Source organism: Simochromis diagramma, unplaced genomic scaffold, assembly GCF_900408965.1.
Source record: "Simochromis diagramma unplaced genomic scaffold, fSimDia1.1 OVJJ01000685.1, whole genome shotgun sequence".
NCBI classification, from domain to species: Eukaryota; Metazoa; Chordata; class Actinopteri; order Cichliformes; family Cichlidae; genus Simochromis; species Simochromis diagramma.
The window spans coordinates 8942640-8963603 of NW_024387477.1; the positions used below are offsets into that span (position 1 = coordinate 8942640).

A 20964-nucleotide genomic window follows, 5' to 3' on the forward strand; every position below is an offset into this window, starting at 1 on the left:
TGACTAAACGTTTTGCAAGTGTTGTGTTACAAAATTGCAAACTGAGTGCAAAGCAGTTTTTGTGCTTTTTAGTTTTGCAACTCCAGTGACTGGTTCTTGCTATACGTTGACTTGCATTTAGTTTAAAGGATTGTGCTACAGAATCCCACAGTTAGGGTTTAAGCATTCAGAAAAAACTGTAAAGTAAAAGCACCAGGAAGATGACAGGGCCAAAGTGACGTGAGTGCACTGAGTAACTGTAAAAATCTCACAAAAAGGACGTTTTTGAAAGTCATCTCAGGAACAAGCTGAGCCCTTTTAAATTGTCAGCCGCAGGGCCAGAAGAGAACAACTCATCCCAGACAAATTACAAAAACAATTTTGAGTGTCCTTCCACTGTTTTCTTTCTTCCCCAATTTTACCGCTAAACATAAACTTTAATAAGTCTCCTGAAAAATCTGTACGCAAGCAGCGTGAAGGAATTCAGATGGCCAGAGTCTCACCATTTCATGTGACAATCTATAGATAAATCAGGAAAACAGGCTCATAGCTGTTAGTGACAGATGTGACACTTAGTCATGTTTCCTGTTTATCTGTGTGTGTCATCGATCTTTAACATTTAAAGTGTCCCATAATAAATAAATGGAGGAACCCACAATCTGTTTATATTACAGAATATAACATTTCCAGCCTTTTGTCCCCCTTTTCTTTTACATGCGAGAGTTGAGGTTTATATGTACAATGATAAACTCTGGAGTACTTCATAACAACAGATGAGACATACATGTTTCCCAGTGGGCTCATTGTGTATCACAAGAATTCAAGTCCAAATGTAGACAAGACAGCCGTAATTTCCTTCTTCATTTTTAAAAAGAGAAGTGAAACCTCCAGTATTTGATAAAACAGTATGTGTGGTGAGGGAGAAGCTCATTACATCCTCGCTTGAGGACATTGTTAACAATAGCCTACACATGCGTGGTCTGTTTTGCTTTTGCCTCTGGATCCTGATCCGAGGTAAGTCGATATTTGGTGCTTTTATTGTTTCAGACTATATGTAGTGTGCTTGTTGGTGTAGGAGTGTGTGTGGGTGCAGTAGTGGGCTTCAAATCGGGGTTACAAATGTAATCTGTATCCTCTATTGCTGTTCCTTCACAGTGTCCTTCAGCACCAGAGTCACTGGCCTCGTTGGGCACAATGTCACGTTGACATGTGGGTATGACACCAAAACCCATGGAGTCCTGAGTTTTTGTTGGGGCAAAGACAGGGTGCCCACGTCCAAATGTTCCAACACCATCCTCTCCTCCACTGGTGAGGCTGTGTCTAACAGAAGGTCCTCCAGGTACCAGCTGTTGGGCCGAGTGACAAATGGAGATCTGTCGCTGACCATCCTCAATGCTCAGACGGAAGATGCTGGGGTGTATGGCTGCAGGGTTGAGATTCCTGGGTGGTTTAATGACCATAAGGTCAACATTGAACTGATCATAGAAGAAGGTAACGCTCATGAAAAGCTTTAGTGTTGATCACAAAATCATTGATGTTTTTTAGTTGAAAAAAATTGGCCTGTTTTGTTTTTTATAGCTGCTGTAGAACAACCTGTTACACAGAACTACATAATATCTACTGCTGGAACAACAGGTAAGCAAACACCTACAAATAAATATGTTAACTTTTTAACATAAATTGTATCTTATGGATTATACCAACTAACTATTTCAGATGCTACAGAAATACTGACAGCGTCGGCATCTGAAAGCGTGGAAGTTGGTCACCAACAAATGGACGCAGTTCAAAGTGAAACAGAGCAGGTATTTGACTTTTTATTTAAATCAGGAGAAAGCTGTGTGTTATAATACATCAGTTCCTATTTTTATAGCACACTTACAAAGTGCTTCGCAGTTTTACTAAAATCACACATTAAAAACAAGCATATATGTTCCAGTGTGCATAGACAGACTCGACATATGGTCTTACAGTCATTCCTACATCCACACTTACATAAACACATCAGATGTAAACAATAGCCAAATACAACAGGAGAAAGTGTAAAGAAAAACAGCTGTTTGAAGCAAAGCACAGATTGACCTCATGAGCTGACAAAGGCTGTTCTAATGTTTTTGGCATCACAACCTCTAAATTGTGATCACCTGGAGTTAAAATAAAAGCGTGGAAGAGTTTAGCGATCAGATGATCGGAGAGGCCGACTGACGTTATAAGGTCGCAGCAGCTCTGCTATAGACGCAGGAGCCGGTCCATGTGGAGCTTTATGTATTATTAATGAAGGCTTAAAATAGAGACTGATTTTCAGGGGAAGACAGTAAAGAGAAGCAAGAACAGAGTTAACTCAGATAATGAAATGTTTTACAGCACGGTATGACTCATGGATGAAAACAGGAAACCTGTGGCATTTATTTTCCTTTAGATTTTTCGTCTAGCAGTTAAAAAATAAATGACACTAACTTGTAGTTTTGTCTTTTTATTTACTTATTTATTACGATATTTAGGACATTTGGATTTCCTCAGATTAACATTTTGTTGCAAGATTGATGTGAGACACTTAGAAACATGATTCAAAAAATGAGTGTAAAAAAAAAAAGTGCAGGAAGATTCTCATTATTTAACATTATTTATGTAACAGATTTAAAATTATATGGCCAATATAATTGACCTCACGATAAGGTTTATTTTTCATCGCAGGTGATTTTCTTCTCGAGCATTTGGAATATTGGCAGGATGGCAGGTCTTTTATTGCTCACCATAATCATAATCCTCTGCTTTATTTTCCGTAAGTATGGAAATAGATTATCGTTTGTGAGTCATCTCCCATTCTTGATTAATTCAACATTAAAAGTGGGCGTCTATCAAACAGCTGAAGTCACAGAGCGGGCTTTCCTTCTTACTGAGTATCTTCATATTTGCATTTCTTCAATCTAGGAAGGATGTTCCTGATGAAGGAGGCACTGAAACATCACAACTCCGTAACTGCTGAGAATATTTATGAGTGCATCGCAATGACTTAATGCTGTTGAAAAAAAAAAACTACAAAGATCTCACAGAAAAGGGTGCAATTGTTTCACAAATTGCAAAAATAACCTAAAGATTAATTATTGTTTGCATTTTGTCTTTCTTACTACCTAGAAGAGTCGTTGGCTTGTCAATACTTGCAGACACAATGCCACCTACTGGCCCTACTGAGCAATAATAAGCAAATGTGAAAAACAAGTTTGTTAGGTATAACTGCACTATTATCTCAGTATACACCTCTCAGCTATAATTGAAAAAACCTTCTTATGACATGGCTCAAATGAACTGTGAAACAGCTATTTAGTGATGTGAAAAATATGTACTGTACTATATGTTATATAAGCTTTTTTTTAACCACTGAATAATGTAAAAATGGAAGATGATTTGAGAAAGAACCTTTACATGCCAAGACTAATTGCTTATGGTTTATTTATTTCTCTCTAAGTCTTGTGTCTGAGTCATTTAAAAAGTCTTATGCATGTTCTGTTACACTGTATCAGCAAACTGAATAAATGTAATTACCTCTACCTCATTATAAATCTCCTTTATGTTGAAACATAACTGCTTTTCTCTGGAAGCCAAAACTAATTAAACAAAAACCTGAATAATGTTTTTCCTTGTTTAGTTCTTAGCAACACATGTGGGACTGAAAAATATGTATACATTGTGCCAACCAGTAAAAACCAGTACAGGACTCAAATGCACCACACAGAGCCAGGAGGCTTTAACTTAAAAAGTCCAGTGTTTACTGGACAATCCCGTACACATGACATCAATCAAAACAAATACAAAAATGCTATAAAATGTCTTTAAAGTAGAACAAATAATAAAACATATAGATTTAATACAGGTGACCTCACACACAGGGGGTAAAGTGGGATTTGGCAACGTCGACCTTACGCTTGTGGGTGGCTGAACAGCATTGTTTATGTTTTTTATCACATACAATGATGTCTGTCACAGTTTGTTGCCTGTCCAGTGCTGAACTTTGAATACCACAACATTATTATTATGTAATTTGTTTTGCACGCTGCATCACGATAAGTAAAATGACAACTTACGAAACACAATCATGTTCAGATCCAATATCTTCACCAGTTTATCAAACATGAACAGTCCTTACCATTTAAAAAAAAATCTTATATTTTCTTACATCTTGAACTTTCTATGTTCATCTCTCCCTGGGACGTACAGCAACTGTACATTGGCTAAAAAGACACACTGATGCAAACTGCATGTATGAAAAGTTACATTTGAAATGAGCCACCCCTCGAAAATGTTTCATTTGTGCTCGCTCCTGTTCTGCAGCACTAGTTAGATACTCACATCTGCACCATGAACGCACAACAGAGCTGAGATGGGAAAAGGCGATGTGGTTATGTTGCAAGGGACACTGTGGGATATCATTATTTTCTTATCACTCCGTACCACCAGCTTGAAGCAACTGCAGGCTGCAGCACATGAAAAATCAACTCCCTCTACTGTGTTCTGTATTATCCTGACTATCAGATCTAATTTCTCATTAACTGAAGGTTGACTGTATAAAAACACTCAATATTACTACAGTTTGTTGTTGTAATGACACATTTTTTTTGGAAGTGATCAAAGAGGAAGCACTGTGCTGAGTTACTTAATATCCAGCAGAACCAAATGTTTGCTCAGCAGTCTGAGAAATAAGCAAAGAGTCCAGAGCCCTTGAGTGAACTAGTGTTTTTGTTTTCTGTAGTGCTCGGAAATCATCAGTCATCATTTCTGGTAAACCAAAAATGATGAGTGTTTTTTGAAGTTTTATTTTGCGTATATCTTTGTCAATGAGCAAAAAATGTGAAATTGTTTAGATTTGTCTTCCTATCCAGATCAGCATGTCATGAACAGATAAACAAAGAAAATATGAGAAGGGGATTCTGCACCTGTGGCACCTCCTGTGTTAATTGAACCACACAAGAAATGATCGATCGGTTCAGTTCAGATTTCTGCACATTTCATTGAAATAATGCTGGATTTTGGATGGGGAACCAATGCAACAAAAACAGAAGCAGCTCTGTTCCGCTTTAGCGAGAAGAAAAATGAGTTGTTAGGCGCTTAAACTAAAAACAGCACCATGGAGTTTGGAAATATTTTAACACTGAAATCACACTGTGCTCAGTTCTGTCTTGTTTAACAGGGGAGTTAACGTAATGAGAGTGTTTAATAGACGGAGCGTGTGCTACTGTAAGCATGTGTTGGAAACTATGAATGTACTTCTACAAGTTTCATTTAGACTTGAAAGGTATGAAGGTTCCCTTTTGTACCAAAATAAACTCGTTAGTTAACTCCAGTTGATTGTAGAGCCATGATGCAACATCCAAGTGATGCTGCCCAACTTTCATTATCCACAAATAACAAAATGTGAATATTGATTAAACCCACCTTTGGGCATAATAAATATTTAACACGCCTTTTTTAGATTGAAGATGGTCTAGCTGAGACAAAATGTCTTCCCAGCACTTTGTGGGCATCAGTAAAGTCAACACCTGTCCTCTATTCCTGCAGGAGAAACAGTGGTTGTGTTTTTCACTGTAGTAAAGGAGCAAGGCAGCTCAAAATATAGATGAAGCAAGATTTTTCAGGTGTGGCTGAACTAGGTATTATTTTCATATTTATGAATGAAATATGGTGGCAGAGGAACAACCTCCTTCTAAACGTCAGTAAGACAAAGGAGTTGATAGTGGACTTCAGCACTAAGCAGGAGAGGAACTACCAGACCCCCGTCATCAACGAGTGCCCAGTGGAGAGAGTGGACAGCTTCAAATACCTCGGAGTTCACATCACGCAGGACCTGTCATGGTCCTGTCACATCAACACCGTGGTGAAAAAGGCCCGTCAGCATCTCTACCACCTCAGACGCTTGAGAGACTTCCAACTGCCCTTCAAGGTGCTCAGGAACTTTTACTCGTGCACCATAGAGAGCATCCTGACGGGAAACATCTTAACCTGGTTCGGGAACAGCACCATGCAGGACAGACGAGCTCTACAGAGGGTTGTGCGATCAGCTGAGCGCACCATCCGCTCCGAGCTCCCTGACCTGCACTCAATCTACAGCAGGCGGTGCTGGACCAAGGCCAGGAAGATCGTGAAGGACCTCAGCCATCCCAACAACAGACTGTTCTCTCTGCTGAGGTCAGGAAAGCGATTCCGCTCCCTGAAGACCAACACAGAGAGACTGAGGAGGAGCTTCTTCCCGCAGGCGATACGGTCTCTCAATCACACCACCACACAGTACTGACCCACACATACAGTTCTTACACACACTGGACATTCTGGACATTGTTTTCACTTCATCACTTAAATCACTTTAAGCATATTTGCACTGCACAAGACATAATGTGGATTGCTCAACACTGGTCACTATATTCTTCATTTCCAGTTAATACTTGTACAGCTGCTGTTATTGTGTATATATTTATTTATATTTCTTCATACATTCTTATATAGTTCTATATTGTGTATTTTGTTGTACAGTTATTTTATTTTCAAACTTTAATTTATATATTTTATCTTATTCTTCCCAGTTAAATTTACCCTTCATTCTAATTTGTGTTGTACAGTTATTTCATTTTTAACCTTAATTTATATTTTATTCCTTCCTAGTTAAATTTACCCTTTTTCATTTTTCATATTTATTTCCTATCTTATTCATAGCCTTTTCCTTTTTTGTTTTCTTTAGGTCACGAGCAGTTGTCCAAGCATTTCACTACATATCGTACTGTGTATGACTGTGTACGTGACAAATAAAATTTGAATTTGAATTTGAATTTGAATTTGAAACATAGTATGTGGTATTTACACACGCTGACCACTTTATTAGGTAACACAAATATCAGTTTAATCAATCACATGGCAGCAGCTCAGTGCATTTAGGCATGAAGACACTGTTGAGACGACCTTTTGAAGTTGAAACTGAGAGCGAGCATCAGAATGGGGAAGGAAGGTGAATACGTGAATTTCAACCTGGCATGGTTGCTGGTGGTCTGAGCAATTCAGAAAGTGACGATCTGCTGGGATTTTCCCCAGACAACTGTCTGTAGGGTTTACCGAGAAAAATGATATAGGTTTAACAGTTAAATTGATAACAGGTTACAACGTTAAAGCCACTGAGACTGGGTCATCCTTTTTTGTCTCCTAGTTACAGAGTTAATATTGGGGGATTTTATTACCTGTTTGTTCTAAATGAATTCTGAAATAGTTCATATAAAATGTGTTTTTCCTGATCTCTCAATTCTAAACAGAAGTAATACTTGTCTCAAAGAATTCATCTCAGCAAACATTTTCCATTGAAGAACAAAGATGTGCAGATTTTTTTTTTTGCTGCTAAGATATTTGTTGACTTTATTTATTTGAAGAGAAACCTTTTGACCCCCACTAATCAGTATGAAAGAAAATATACCATGTTCAGAACAGGGGCCGCCATTCTCAGACTAAAATAAAATGTTAAAACGTGTTGTTTGTGTCTGAGCACTAATGCTGTTCACATAAATGAATGATAAATCCATTGTTTTGCTGTTATTTGATGGCAGATTATGCACTTATATGGCTTGAAAAAAGGCTGCTGTTGTATTAGTAACACAATGCCACCTACTGGATCTAATGCCAAAATATTAATGAACAAAAAATAACCAAGGTCACTGTAATCTTACCAATGTATACTTTGTTGCTGTATTTTTTTTTAACACAAGGGCTTCACTGTTTTACAACATACTAGTCTGTAATCAAATGTCTCTTTAATGACAATATCTCAGAGTGACATTTTTGCTTGCTCTGAGATATTGACTGTAAAAACTATTACACAGATTTTCACTTCAATTCATTAAAAGAAAGTTGCTTCTCTTTTGTTTTTAGTTCCTCTCTCTATAAAACCCCCCAGTGGTAATATAAGCTAAATAGAAGAAATTAAGAGTGAAAGTAACTGTTTCCGATCCCCTGGAAAACAAAAAAAAAGTTTTCAGTGAGGTCACAAGAAGACGACACAAGCGGCACCAAGGTTACACTGTCACACTTTGTTTCACCCTGTTTCTCATAAATGTTAACTGTATGAGGGCAGCCTGATAGGTGAGTAGCTGGGTTCTGTACTACGTGGGTAGAAGCCCTTGTAGCAGTGAGCGTCTGGTTTCCAGCTAACCACATTGTTTCACTGCTCTTTCCATGAACTCCATTTTATGTCTCTTTCCATTTTATCTTTTAAAAAGAAAGAAAAGCAAGCGAAAAAAATTTGTTAAGAATAGTTTATCAGAAGTCCTTCTAGTTTGGAATTTCACGCAGAGATAAACGCGAAATGTGATGGTACAAACAATACTGTGCAAAGGTCTTGAGCCACCCCTTATTCTTTTATATTTTGTTTCAAAGGCCAGACTGTCTTCCTCATCCGCCATGCAAAACCATCATGTTATTGTCTGACTGACAACAGTTTGATTTTTCAGCATGAAAATGATCTCAAACACACCGCCAATACCAAAGCTTAGACAAAAACACTCATTTGAAACTGTCAGTCATGGATTGGCCTCCACAGAGTCCGCATCTCAGCATTATTGAAGCAGCGTGGGATCATTTTGACAGAATAAGGCAGCAAAAATCCAAAGATGAGCTTTGATTGTCCTTTAAAAAGTCAGGAGAAGCATTCCTGAAGACTACTTAAAGAAATTAGCAGAAAGCTGACTGTGTTGAAGAATAAATATTGACCTTCAAGTTTTTTTTAAAATATAGTTTTGCCTTATATGCTGCATTTCATTATATTAAAAAAAAACAACAACTGATGCACAAATTACCAATGTTCCAAATAAATTATTAAGACATAAGATATGCTAATAAAGTAATGTTTAAGATGTTTGCACATTACTGTATTGTACTGTATAATTAATGATTATTTTAATTAATTTTGTTTGCTCACTCACTTAAGGTACTGCATGTACAAAAAAAAAAGTTTGCCTTTCAATCCTCTAAAGAAACATGATAAAAAAAAAATCTACTAGCTTTTTTAAAAAAATGGCAGAAAACCGCATGTGTCTTGGGTTCTTATCAGAGAGGAAGTTCTTTGCTGGGTTACCAAACAGCCACTATGCCCAAATGTTTACTCAGCACTCAAAGAAACCAGTTCAATGGCCTTTGGTTAAACCAGTCTCTCCTTCTTTTTACATTTAAAAAAAAATGTATTTAATGCGTTAAATTTGAGGACACAATAAATATTTGATTTCAGTGGATCAAAGTGCATTGTATCTCTTTAAATGCCTTGTGCTGATGAGTAAATAGCATGTTTTGAAGTTACTTTGAATATTTCCTGCTGGAATAAATTATTAGTAACAATTTAAAGCATTAGTCTCCGAGATGCAGGGAGGATATTTTGAATAGTTAATGCTCTATCCCTACCACTGCTACAGAAGCTGAGAACCAACACTGGGAATGAATTCGTCATTTTGATAACCTTGATTCTGTGTCTGTCTAATCATCAAAAAGGAAACAGTTTGCCCCTTCTAGTAAAAGGAACCAAAACCACAAAAAAGGAAACAGCTCCTTTCTACATTCCTCTTCTACCAGCAGAAGTTGTTTGTGTGTGCTTATCAAGGAAGCATCATGTGATCTGGAAATATTTGAGAGCTGAAACCACCCTGGGTTTTGTTTAGTGGTGTTTAGCAGGTCAACCAATCTGTCCTTTGAATCAGAGAGAAGAAGGTAAAATGATTATTTTGGCCAGCAAACACCTTGCTGTGTATTGCAACCTTCTCTTTTGTTTTCTTGCAGGTAAGACAGCCATGCATTTGATTTGCATTTGATTTAGCAGTGCAGTGACTAATTAATGTATTTTTTCCATTTAAAAAATGTAAAAAAATCTCAATGCCTTTTCAGGTTTCGTGTCTGCAGAAACTGTAACAGTCACGGTGGGAACAGATGCTATTTTAAAATGCAGCTATGATGCAAAGTATTACGGCAGGCTTTCTGCGTGCTGGGGCAAGGGAACCATACCTAACAGCGGCTGTGCCAACGAGGTGCTAAAGACAGATGGGACGTCAGTGATCAGCAGGTTGTCAGAACGTTACCTGCTCATGGGCAATCTTGGCCAGGGTGATGTGTCTCTGACCATCAGGCACGCCGAGGAGCAGGACTCTGGCGTGTACGGCTGTCGTGTGGAAATACCAGGCTGGTTCAATGACCAGAAACATCACGTGACTCTGAAAGTGAATGCAGGTGAGGCAAAGACAAATTTAATAAAATAAGCAGCATTTTTAGTTAAAAATCTTTTTTTTTGGGTAGTTTCAGTTTTTGTCTGGTAACTGATTAGTCATCTCATTATTTCAGCGTTGTATAAGCTCATATTTAGTTTTTTCCCTTACCTTTTAGTTCCACCGAATCCACTGAGAATCGAGGCAAGAGAGGTGAAGGAAAGGACCGTCACTATTCGCTGGAGTCATGTGTTCAACGGCGGCCGTCCCATTACAGCTTACAGGGTTGATATAAAAAACAAACAGAGTAAGCACAAGAAAACCGACCCAGTATCCATGACAGATTTTGAGATATTTCAAAAGTTATTTTAAAGTCAGAATCTATGGATTTGTGCTGCACAGCACCCTGGGAAACAAAAAAAACCACCGAGCTGCACGATCCTTCACTGACTCACGTGACTTTGGTGGATTTGAGTCCATCCAAGACCTACAACCTTCGCGTGTTCGCCATCAACAGCGTTGGGATGAGTGAAACCAGCAACGTTCTCACTATCACTGCAAAAGAAGCAGGTTTGTTTCGGCATCATTTATGTGTTAGTATTTTTATGATAAATATAATGATCTAGAATGTAAAAACAAATTCACATTTTTGGTGGTTGCTCCCTTTAAAATGTGTTTTCCCTGCAGCACCAGAGGGCCCGCCCCTGGATATGCAGCTTGTGGCCCTCAGTTCCAGCAGCATCAAAGTAACCTGGAAGGTAAAGTCACAGTTCAGCACTGTTTCCGGGCTTGTGACTGGACATAGTAGACTAACTCTTTTCTCTCGACTAGCCTCCGAGGACTGAGCTGAGAAACGGCGTTCTGCGGGGTTACAACATTAACTACAGAGAGTATGACCCCGTGGCCAAACAGTTTAAACGGTGGCAGTATTTAACTGTGGCGGCCACGCGTGAACAAGAGACCGTCACTCTTGTTAACCTGAAGCCTTCTACCATGTACGGCGTGCTCATACAGGCCAAAACAATCGCCGGGGTCGGACCAGCTTCAAATGCACCTCTCTGCTCAACTCTGGATGAGAGTAAGTTTTTAAAAATTACAAAATATGACTAAAAACTATTTTTTGTCATATTTTTTTAATGTCAGTTTGATTTCATGCATTTTATTTAAAGTTCCTAAAACAACAACAACAACAACAACAGTAACTACTTTGCCTTCTTCCACTGCTGCCACAACACGGCTACATTTTTCCTCGGGTACGTGTTATCGAGCAAGTGTAACTTTTTCCTCAATTATTTTTTGAGAAATGACTTACTGGAATTGCTTCTTCTTTTACTCTACTTCAAGTTTACGCAACTTCTGCAACCTCAGCAACCTCCACAACTTCAGCAACCCCATCAACTTCAGCAACCTCAACAACTTCAACAACCCCATCGACTTCAGCAACCTCAACAACTTCAACAACCCCATCAACTTCAGCAACCTCAACAACTTCAGCAACCCCATCACCTTCAACAATCTCAATAACTTTTTATGCCGCCACAGTTTGGGAGCAAAGCACTGCCAGTATCTCAGGAGGTAAAACATTTAAAGGGAACATTTGTTTCCACCCCTGATTTAGTTTCTGAAAATAATGGTTCCCAGACATAACTCTCATACTAAAACCAGAAATCAAACGCTTGAAAAGATAAAAACTTCTTTTACTTGTTAAATATCTTCTAGTGCCCCCGGATCCCCCAGTGATCGAGTTAAAGAAGGTGGACAGCAATTCGTTTTCCCTTTTTTGGAATATTAGTTCCGAAGGTGACAGCCCCATCACCGGGTATTTCCTCGAGTACAAAGCAGTGAATGGTAAAAACTTCACTTTAATACAAGCTCTAAAGCTAAATTTACACTGTTAATCCTCATATCACTCTGTGATATTAAGTTAAATATTTTCCTTTCAGCTTCCTGGGATTACACAAAGAACGCTGTGGACTTTGGAGCCCATGAGACGGAGGCCACAATAATAGAGATGAATCCCTCGACATACAACGTCCGCATGTTTGCCAAGAACAGCCAGGCCACCAGTGCAGCCAGCAATGTCCTCACGATCACCACTGGGGAAGCAGGTGTTATTTTCATTAAAAAATGTATTATTGCTCCTGTAGTTGTGTGTTTGTGCAGTTCATCAGGCAGAACAGGGCTGCTTTTCCCATATGCTGTGGTTCATTAATGAACGGGAAATTGTTTCCTCGTGTCAAGGCAGAAGAAGGGATTTTTGTTCATATTCTATTATCTTGCCCCAAAATTTAAACGAGCGACAATTTTATTATTGCAGTTTATTGTAGTTCCTCCAACATCAGGAAGCTGCTTCACAGTGGGCCTGTTTAGTTGCACTCGTTGTTTCTGCGTGTTAAGCTGTTTTGCCGAACACAACATTTGCTGGACTTCCTCCTAGCTCATTTCCTTTGTGGTTGTGCATTGTAGGTCATCAGAAGGACATACTCATTACCAGCATGATGCCATATACTGTAAGTATTTGGATGCTACCATATAAAAATCAAACAACTACACATAATGCTAAATAGTTCACTTGATTGAGCAGATCAGCTTTATGGTACTCCTTTCTGCTAGGCAAGCCCTTTGAACAGTCCTAGTCATCACCTGATAGGCATCTTTGTAGCGGTGGGCCTCTTGGTGGTAACAGGCGCCATATTGACCACGTGGCAGCTTCGCCGTAAGTGTGCTTAGCAGCGTTGCTCCTTATAGAAACCCAGCTTCCTCCCCTGAACTGTATGCTCTCTCTTCACAGGACTAAAACAGAAAAAAGGCACCCTGAGCATGTAAGTGTTTGCGGCGCACGCCACGTTCACCTTGAGAAATGATCTGCTTAAAACTGTCACTTTTTCTCGTCTGCAGCTGGCTGGGTAATGGAGAAGTACGCTACACAGACTGCGAGTCACTACACGAGCTGTAAAACACAGAGTTAATTTGGGCTGTGGAAGGATCGTAGAACTAACCAAGACAAAAAGTACTTTTAAATTTCACATTTGCAAAAAAAAAAAAGGATGTATATTTTTGTCTGTCACAGAGGAAAGATGACTAATCTGCTAAAACGTCACCGACATGTCGGGCTGATTACAACTAACCAAAAGAAAACACTCATTAAATAAGCTTACAAAAAGGGGGACTCTGGGTTTTATAAAGCAGCTTCTGTTTGTGTGTGTGGTTGCATTTCTACAGTCATCATCGAATCATCAGTTTTTTTGTTTGTTAGTTTTAGTTTTGCATGTAATGGGAACGCACGACAGCTCTGCTATTGTTTTTGTTTTTGTGAAACTTTTACAGTGTTTGTCCATCTGCATGTATTTTATTTCACGGTGTAAACCACAGTGTGTTTATTTAACAATCACAGAATAAATTAACACTTAGCCACAAGCTGTGCTGAATGCATTTGTTTAAAGTGTGCTCTATAAATCATCAGTTAAAACCACAAATGCGTGCAATCACAACTTTTTTTTTTAAATAAAAAAAACCCCTGCTGGACTTAAAAGTGAATTGTAATGGCTGCTTTTGCTTAAATCTCTTCAGTGAAAAAAAAAAAACTCCCGACAAATTAATTAAAAGTTACATTTTACCACTTTATATAATTATAAATGAAAAGTTAGAGCTGCTTCTTTATTGAAATCATTCAAAACTCAACAACCATCTCCAACCACCAGAGGGCACCAGAGTTTCACTGGTAAGCTGATGTACCGCTCTCACTGAGCTCTCACGTCGCCATCAGCAGAGCCGTCCTCAGCGGCTGGCGCTGCAGCCAGCTGGATTTCCACCCATCTGTCCTGTAAATCTCTTAATAGTCCTAATTAAGGAGAAGAGGAAGAGGAGGAGATCTGATACCTCCGTGGAGCTTTGAGGCAGCTGCCTGAGAGGGAGTCTCAGACTAATGGGGGATCACAAGGGGGGATACCTAAGCCATGTGTCTCAGCGGGGACCACATGGCACAGTAGTGATCAATGTTTGTGTGTGCACGCATGGATGTTTTTTTTAATTTTTTTAAACGACTTCCACTTCCTGTTTCTGCTTGTTTATATCTCTTTAAAATGTCCTACGACTAAACCACAGATGGAAGAATTGTTGTTTTTAACTTCACAAACTGACTTCCTGAGAAATGGACTAATTCTCTACAGTGGTGTAAATATTGCTTGATTATTGCTTTTCTGTGGTAACCCATCACAAACTCAGAGCTGCTGACGCACAAAGTCACAGTACACTTTGTGACCCTGGCCTGTAAACAAAGCTCCACCACATCCCTCCTTTCTGGACTTCCTCTCGTCTCGGGACCCCTCACTTCTGCTGCCGTTTTTCCACTTTCCTCTGCCTCTTCAATCTGGCTTCGCTTACACAAATATCGGCGCCCGTTCCTGTCCTGGTGCTTTCCTCCAAACTTCCGCATCCTTTTCTTCTTTCATCCATCTTACTCTCTGTTCTCAAGTCCCTCTGATTAAACTGTGTGGCACTTACACAAACAGACGAAAACAGGCAAGGAAGGTTGTAGGAAACGCTGGTTCGATGACTTTGATGAGGTCCCTTTGATTGGCCACACAGCCAAAAACCAATTTACCTCCCAGCCACCTCCACCCACAGCTTCATTGGTTCTTGCTGGACCATGCCTGCCGCCGGAAACCCACACAAAGCGAGAAAGCAGTAGTCAATATACAAAGAACGAGGGGTTGAGACACCAAAGGGACAGCTGATCTCGATGATCAATTTAGTGTACAGTATATGCGTCATCGTCCCAACAGTTTTTACTTCTGGTCCTCTTTAAACATCTGGGATCAAACATGCATTAAGGTAACACCAGAAAACTCCTTATGAAGGCCGTGCAGAGCTGTGTCAGCTGTGCCTGCTAAAAGCTTCACTGTGAAATTTGCAGGTGGGAGCTTGAAGACTGAGGATGTATGGTTATAATAATGGCACTAGCAGTGGGGACAGAGTTAGCACTGTAATAAATCATGCACTATGGTTCTGGCCACATCAAGGCCTCAACATTCAGGAAGTGGGGACGCTGAACGGTACCACATACACCAAAGGCTCAGCTCCACAGGAGGGGCTGATCTCCAGGCCCCGTTGCCCCGGAACGGATGCACGGCCCTGGGGCCAAGGAGCTGCCAGATGTTGGCCCTTCTGGTGAGGCTTATGAACTTGAGAATAACAGAGCAGATGAGAGTATTGAACAGAGCACAAATGAAAGGGCCAGAGAGTTAAGTCGGAACAAAAAAAGAGAAGGCAAGTCACAGAGGCAGCCTGTGAAAGCATGCAGGGGTATGGCCTATTTGCTGATGAAAGAAGCACTAATTGATTCAAGTCTTTATTCAAACCCCCTGCAAACTACAGCACAGGGAACTTTTCATCTTCTTAGAGCTGCAGCATGGCTGTCATTGTGGAAATGAAAACAGTCCAACGCAGCGATGCTAAAATCAGAACCAAAAGTTCTGCGTGAACTGGACTGATGGCAAACTTGTGTTGGTTGTTAGGGTGTAAAAAAACAAAAGAAATCACCTCATTTATGAAGCGAGAGCGATCTGAGGGCACATTTGTGTTCAAGATGATGTGATCTGATTAGCCGACCTGAACCACACAGAAGTCAGCGCACATGTTTGAAGGTCAGACATAGTAGTTGCCATGGAGATATCACAAAGTAAACCATGTGCAATGTTGTACTCCACAGTCATTTCCAGCAAGGACCCATCAGTTCATCTGGATTTGTGTGTGTTGGTTTCTGCGTACTTTTCCTTGCGAGGCTCTCAGTGTTTGTACAGCGTTACAATATTCATCTGTTAAAGATTTGATTAGCGTTGATTCACACTCAGACTATTCAAACTTCAAAAATGTGCACAATGCAACTTTGTAAAATCCCTGAACTCTGTGATACATGTATGTAAACTAAGCACACTGTAAATATTCCTTATAGCATGCTATTACTGAGCAGATCTTGAGCTAAGTGGTGAATTTCAACCTTCTCGGAGGTCTAAGTTTCCATAGAAACACACTAGACTTTATATTGATGTAGCGAGTTTATAAAATGCTGGAGAAAAAAAATTGCATTTGGCAGCCAGTCATTGAGGACAGAAATAGCTATACTGACATGCTTGTTGCTTCCCTTTGCACACCCATAATCCTTAATGCTTGCAGATATTTCCATAAACGTTTGAACATCCAAAACCATAGCCTGCACGATTCATATCACACGTCACCTCTCATTCAGACAGCATTAAGTGTCAGAGCTTTGAACAGAGGCATGGCTCTTAATCTGTTTAAATTTGCTTCCATCTCCACGCTAACACCACTGACTTTTGCTTTTTCATACACCTGCCCAGAGGCGAGTTCTAGTAAAGAGAGGCGTCAAATTGGAAGACCTCCATCGTCCTGGCAGCTGAACACAGTGGAAGTCTTGGATCTGTTCAGGGGATTGGACCAGCTGAGCTCTGCAATGGAAGACAAGTGGCTGGCGCTGTTGAATGGGAGAAAGAGTGTGGAAGGATGGAAGGAGAGGTGGTAAAGTAGAGGAGGGAGGGAGGGAGAGGTAATCACATCAGGGGATTAGTGGCTGTTATTAATGTTGGATAAGGCTCTTTGCTGTCACTCTCTCACTTACATGCACACACAGGCACACACAAATATATGCCTCTCTCTCTCTCTCTCTATCTGTCTATCTATCTATCTGTCTATCTATCTATCTCCTTGTCTGTCAGACAGTAATTCAATTACGCAGTTGCCTCTCCTCTCCTCGTCCAACCTCTGGCCGAAGGCAATGCGTTATGATTTTGGTTTATAATATTCTCGCTACCTACTTCACGAGGGAGAAAAATGATCTGCTCCTATGTGCATATGTTTGTGTGTGTGTGTGTGTGTGTGGGGGAAGGAGTGTTTGTGCGTGCTTGTGCTGGCATGCCACCCCTTGAAAGATGGCCATTCAGTGGTGAACAAACAAGACATTTGTCTAAAGTCTTGCATCACCTCAGGGAAGACTCTGTGGAAATGTGCTTTGCCAGGTTATCTTTTACTGTTATTTTCAGCTTCTCTGTGATTCACAAGATCCAAACTCCGTGGCGTGATTTGTGGGGAAAAAAAATTTGACACATGTCATTTGTGCTTCATGCCATAATTAGGTTTTTCTTCACTCCAGTGCCTACACACGCTAATTAACAAAGTACGTCTATAAAAACAACACTTTCTGACATTAGTGGGCATGCGGGGCTGTTAAAGAGGATCATAAGAAAATGGTGTGGATTTATTGGCCTCGGATGCTAAATCCACACAAACATACATGCAAGCAGATAGCCAGACAGTCGGAATGGCTTTCCTGTGAGAAGATATGGGCCCGGGCAAAAGACGCACATTTGCCGACTCTTTCATCAGTGAGAATTTGCCTCAGCCTTGCAGAGAGCCACAAAGACACCAGCATCCCACCGTGAGCTGCAGACACAGCTGCACCGCAGTTTCATCATCTGAATGGAGTTTCACAGCAGTCACAAGGAAACCAAAGTCCCCGAGCTCTATCATATCACCCGAGGACCCCGGAGGCTCAGCAGCATGTCAGAGAAGCTCATAGGCGACACAAATAAGTAAATAGGCAGAATCCACATGCAAAGGAGAAACACTACAGAGAGGGATGGAGAGAGTTTGAGAGGCAGCCAGCCATTTGGCCGAGCAGATAGAAACAGCAATAACACATATATTCAGGATTGTTGGACTTGATCTTTTAAATGCTTTTGTCTTTGCTTCTTCTTTGACAGTCCAACTAAAAAGAGAGCAAGTTGTGCGCAAAACATATTCACAGGTGTTCAGTACAGATGTAGGTACTTAAATAAATTAGTACTTTGTTGCACTTGTCTCCAAATAAGTAAACAACTGTAAAAGTACACGGCTTTCTTAAGTTGGTCCCTACGAACAGAGGGATCTGAAGGCCCTGTGGGGATACACACACATATCCCCAGACATATACACACACCAATCTATCTGTCTGTCAGCTCTGTGCTCATAATCACATCCTATCCCCTCGTGTTCCCATACACACAACCCCCCGCCTCGCTTCAATGTGGAGGGAAAGAAATGAGAGATCCCTCCAAATGCTCTCTAAGATTAAGGCTTTGTGTTTTACATGTGTTATCGTTGCTTCCCTTCGTTATCCCCCTGCTTTTGTCTCAGCCTCCTCCTCCAATTAGAATCTTGTCCCTTTCATTCCTCCGTTTGCCTTTCTTCCAACCTGTGAGAGCGAGCAGACGAAGAGCAAGGAGAGGGAGGAAGAGGAGAAGAAGAGGAAGAAGAAGGAGAAGAAGAAGGAACGAACGGGTGGAGGAAAGATGAAAAGCGCGCCACACGGAGCGAGTGGCGGAGCGTTGTGGAATGCGGTGTCTGAGGGGAGGATGAAGGCGCTTGTCACGTCTCATCGCACAAACGTACGCACACGCACACATATGCAGGCACACACAACCTGGCTGTGGTGCAGCGGAGACGCGCAGCCCTGCTGAGCCGAGCTTTGAAAAGAAGAAAGTGCAAAGGGAATGAAAAAGAAGAAAGAAGAACAAGCAAGAAGAAGCCACCGTGTTGGATGTTTCATTTTGACCCATATTTGTCCTGACGCATAAATCAAACAGGCGCTGAGGAGCCCGGCGCATCTGTCACGAAAGGGCGTTGGAGAAAATATCTAAGCTGATCCACCCGAATGCACATACCACCGGTGGCATGAACCACAATTCGGAACTGCAAATAATGAGAACAATAGAATGTATATATACAATGTTAAGGCGCGTAAGTCTTGATGCCAGCATTTTTTTTTCATGAATGTGTACTGCTCTAACAAGCATAAAATCATTTCCTCATGCTCCCCTGCTCCCCCCCCATTGCCCCCCTTCCCTTCCCCTCTTTGCCTCCAGCCAAGATCAGTGCTGTCTGTCCCCTGGCCCACAGTTTGGCCTCCTTGGCTGTTTATGTGCGAGGTGAGGACAGCCTAGCACAGTGCCTCTGTGTGCGGTCAGGCTGTGTTTACATCTGTCTGGCCCTGGAGCCTGGAGACTGGAACCTGGAGCTGTGCGCCGGTGCATCCTGGACATCACCCAGAAGACTTTAGCAGGACCTGAGGACTGAGTCTCAGTCAGGTTGAGACGGTGCACCACCGCCCGATGAATGGCCCACAGTCTCAAAGAGCCACCCATGTCTCTTTGCATAACTGACCCCCTTTCCTGCTTTGCACCTATATCATCTTCTGCTTTTTGTTGTTTATTGCCTGCAACCATCGACCTGCTCCACACCCCAGACTTCCCAGTATCTTTGAGAAAGTAACACAAGAAGCAGAAAACTGCCGACTATTTTGCTCTGATTGAATGTCTATATATTAGTACTCAGGATTTGTGTGTCTGAGATATGTTTAACATGCACTAATCCGCTCGAAGCGGCAAAGAAGGGAGAGATGTGAATAGCACTAGTTGCGGTACATGAACAGAGTGATCTGCCTTTTGTTTTTGATAGCTGATGAATATGCATGTGGCCCCGGGAGTGACTGAGTTTGGGGTGGGGTGGGGGCTCAGAGGAGCATGTTAAACAATAGAATTACATCTCTGACATGCATCCACCGCGAGGCTGGGATTAAGCACAGTGCAGAAGAGGGAAAAAAGAAAACAGAAAAGAAGGAAGAAGGGAGAGAAGGAGAAGGATGGAGATGGAGGGTGAAGCGATAAAAAAACGGATCCGCTGCTTATCTATTGAAGAAATGGAGGCCTCGGGGAGAAGAGGGGAGGGAGGAGATGGGGAGGGAGGCAGTGGTGGTAAAGAGAGGGGAGAAACGGGAAGAGGAGGGGATGGCGGGGAGCGGGTCGTCAATCCGATGTATTTAATTTCTTTTTCTGTTAGTGAATCATCAAGGGGATGATCCAACAGTGGATCAAAAGAACAAGCAGGGGAACGGGAAAAAAGCAGATTAATGCGACAGAACAAAGGAGCAGTCTCTCCAAGACGATCACAACTCCTCTTTCTCTATCCTCCACTTCTTCTCTGCTTGTTCTCATCTTTCTGTACTTTCTATATTTTCTGTTTCCTTCCCTCACAACTTTTATAAATGCTGTGAAGACACAAACAAAACCTGAGAGCATCCGCAGAAGTTTATCGCATCATAAGAGAGTACTTGACACTGGATATTTCTGGGCCTTGTGGCATCTCCAAAATCCCCTTGAGTGGCAAAATGTGGAGCATCTGATTCATCTTTATGCGCTTCATCTGTGCAGCTTCCCGTGAGGCTGCAAGCAGACCACTTGTTTAGTCTGAGCTGCCCTGGCTGGCCGAAACTTGAACGCGTTTGTGAAAAACCTACAGATCTGAGTGGTGGACGTCCAGCGAGCGTGTCCCTTTTTATTTTGAATCGCCGGGTTTGTTCATACAATGTTTTCGTTTCATGTAATGCCTTAATCCGGACGGTTATATACTAGTATAGCCATAGCATAGTTCCCCTCGAGTGACCATGGTTTGTGGCGTTGTCTGAAGTGTTTTCATGCAGTACTGTTGTTGGCTCAGAGCTGCTTCTTCTGTCTTTGTGTCAGTGAGACTACAGCAGTATGGGGCCATATCTCAAAAGTGTCAACAATGTAGTGTGAATATTCAGCTCAGGGGGGATTTGGATCACAACACTTTGTCTGTGTCTGTGTGCGTTAGTGTGTAGGAAAGGTGGATGAGGGTTTTGCCAGGTCAGGCTTGAATGGCACTTCAAAAGACAAATGGGCTGCTGAGATGGTGCAACGGT

The 20964-nt window shown here is 41.2% G+C and overlaps 2 protein-coding genes across 8 annotated transcripts; both read left to right on the forward strand.

The window, feature by feature from the left end:
* The first annotated feature begins 200 nt into the window (after positions 1–200).
* Positions 201–3612, forward strand: LOC120724391 (T-cell immunoglobulin and mucin domain-containing protein 4-like). 2 transcript variants are annotated; one of them, XM_040016593.1, is made up of 6 exons: positions 201–993; positions 1135–1470; positions 1567–1614; positions 1696–1784; positions 2674–2761; positions 2911–3612. In XM_040016593.1, the coding sequence occupies exons 1-6, from the start codon at positions 951–953 to the stop codon at positions 2994–2996; spliced, it is 690 nt and encodes a 229-aa protein (XP_039872527.1). In that variant the 5' UTR covers positions 201–950; the 3' UTR covers positions 2997–3612. The 2 variants fall into 2 exon arrangements, with proteins under 2 accessions (XP_039872527.1, XP_039872526.1); XM_040016592.1 differs by having other exon boundaries at positions 205–993; positions 1558–1614.
* Positions 3613–9545: 5933 nt separating this feature from the next.
* Positions 9546–13607, forward strand: LOC120724275 (Down syndrome cell adhesion molecule homolog). Of its 6 annotated transcripts, XM_040016382.1 has the most exons (15): positions 9546–9771; positions 9877–10215; positions 10369–10497; positions 10593–10760; positions 10878–10948; positions 11022–11268; positions 11360–11443; positions 11535–11621; positions 11676–11765; positions 11910–12038; positions 12134–12298; positions 12657–12700; positions 12804–12906; positions 12982–13012; positions 13089–13607. In XM_040016382.1, the coding sequence occupies exons 1-15, from the start codon at positions 9708–9710 to the stop codon at positions 13144–13146; spliced, it is 1809 nt and encodes a 602-aa protein (XP_039872316.1). In that variant the 5' UTR covers positions 9546–9707; the 3' UTR covers positions 13147–13607. The 6 variants fall into 6 exon arrangements, with proteins under 6 accessions (XP_039872316.1, XP_039872315.1, XP_039872320.1 ...); XM_040016381.1 differs by having other exon boundaries at positions 11535–11765; XM_040016386.1 differs by lacking the exon at positions 11360–11443 and having other exon boundaries at positions 11559–11621.
* Positions 13608–20964: the final 7357 nt, after the last annotated feature.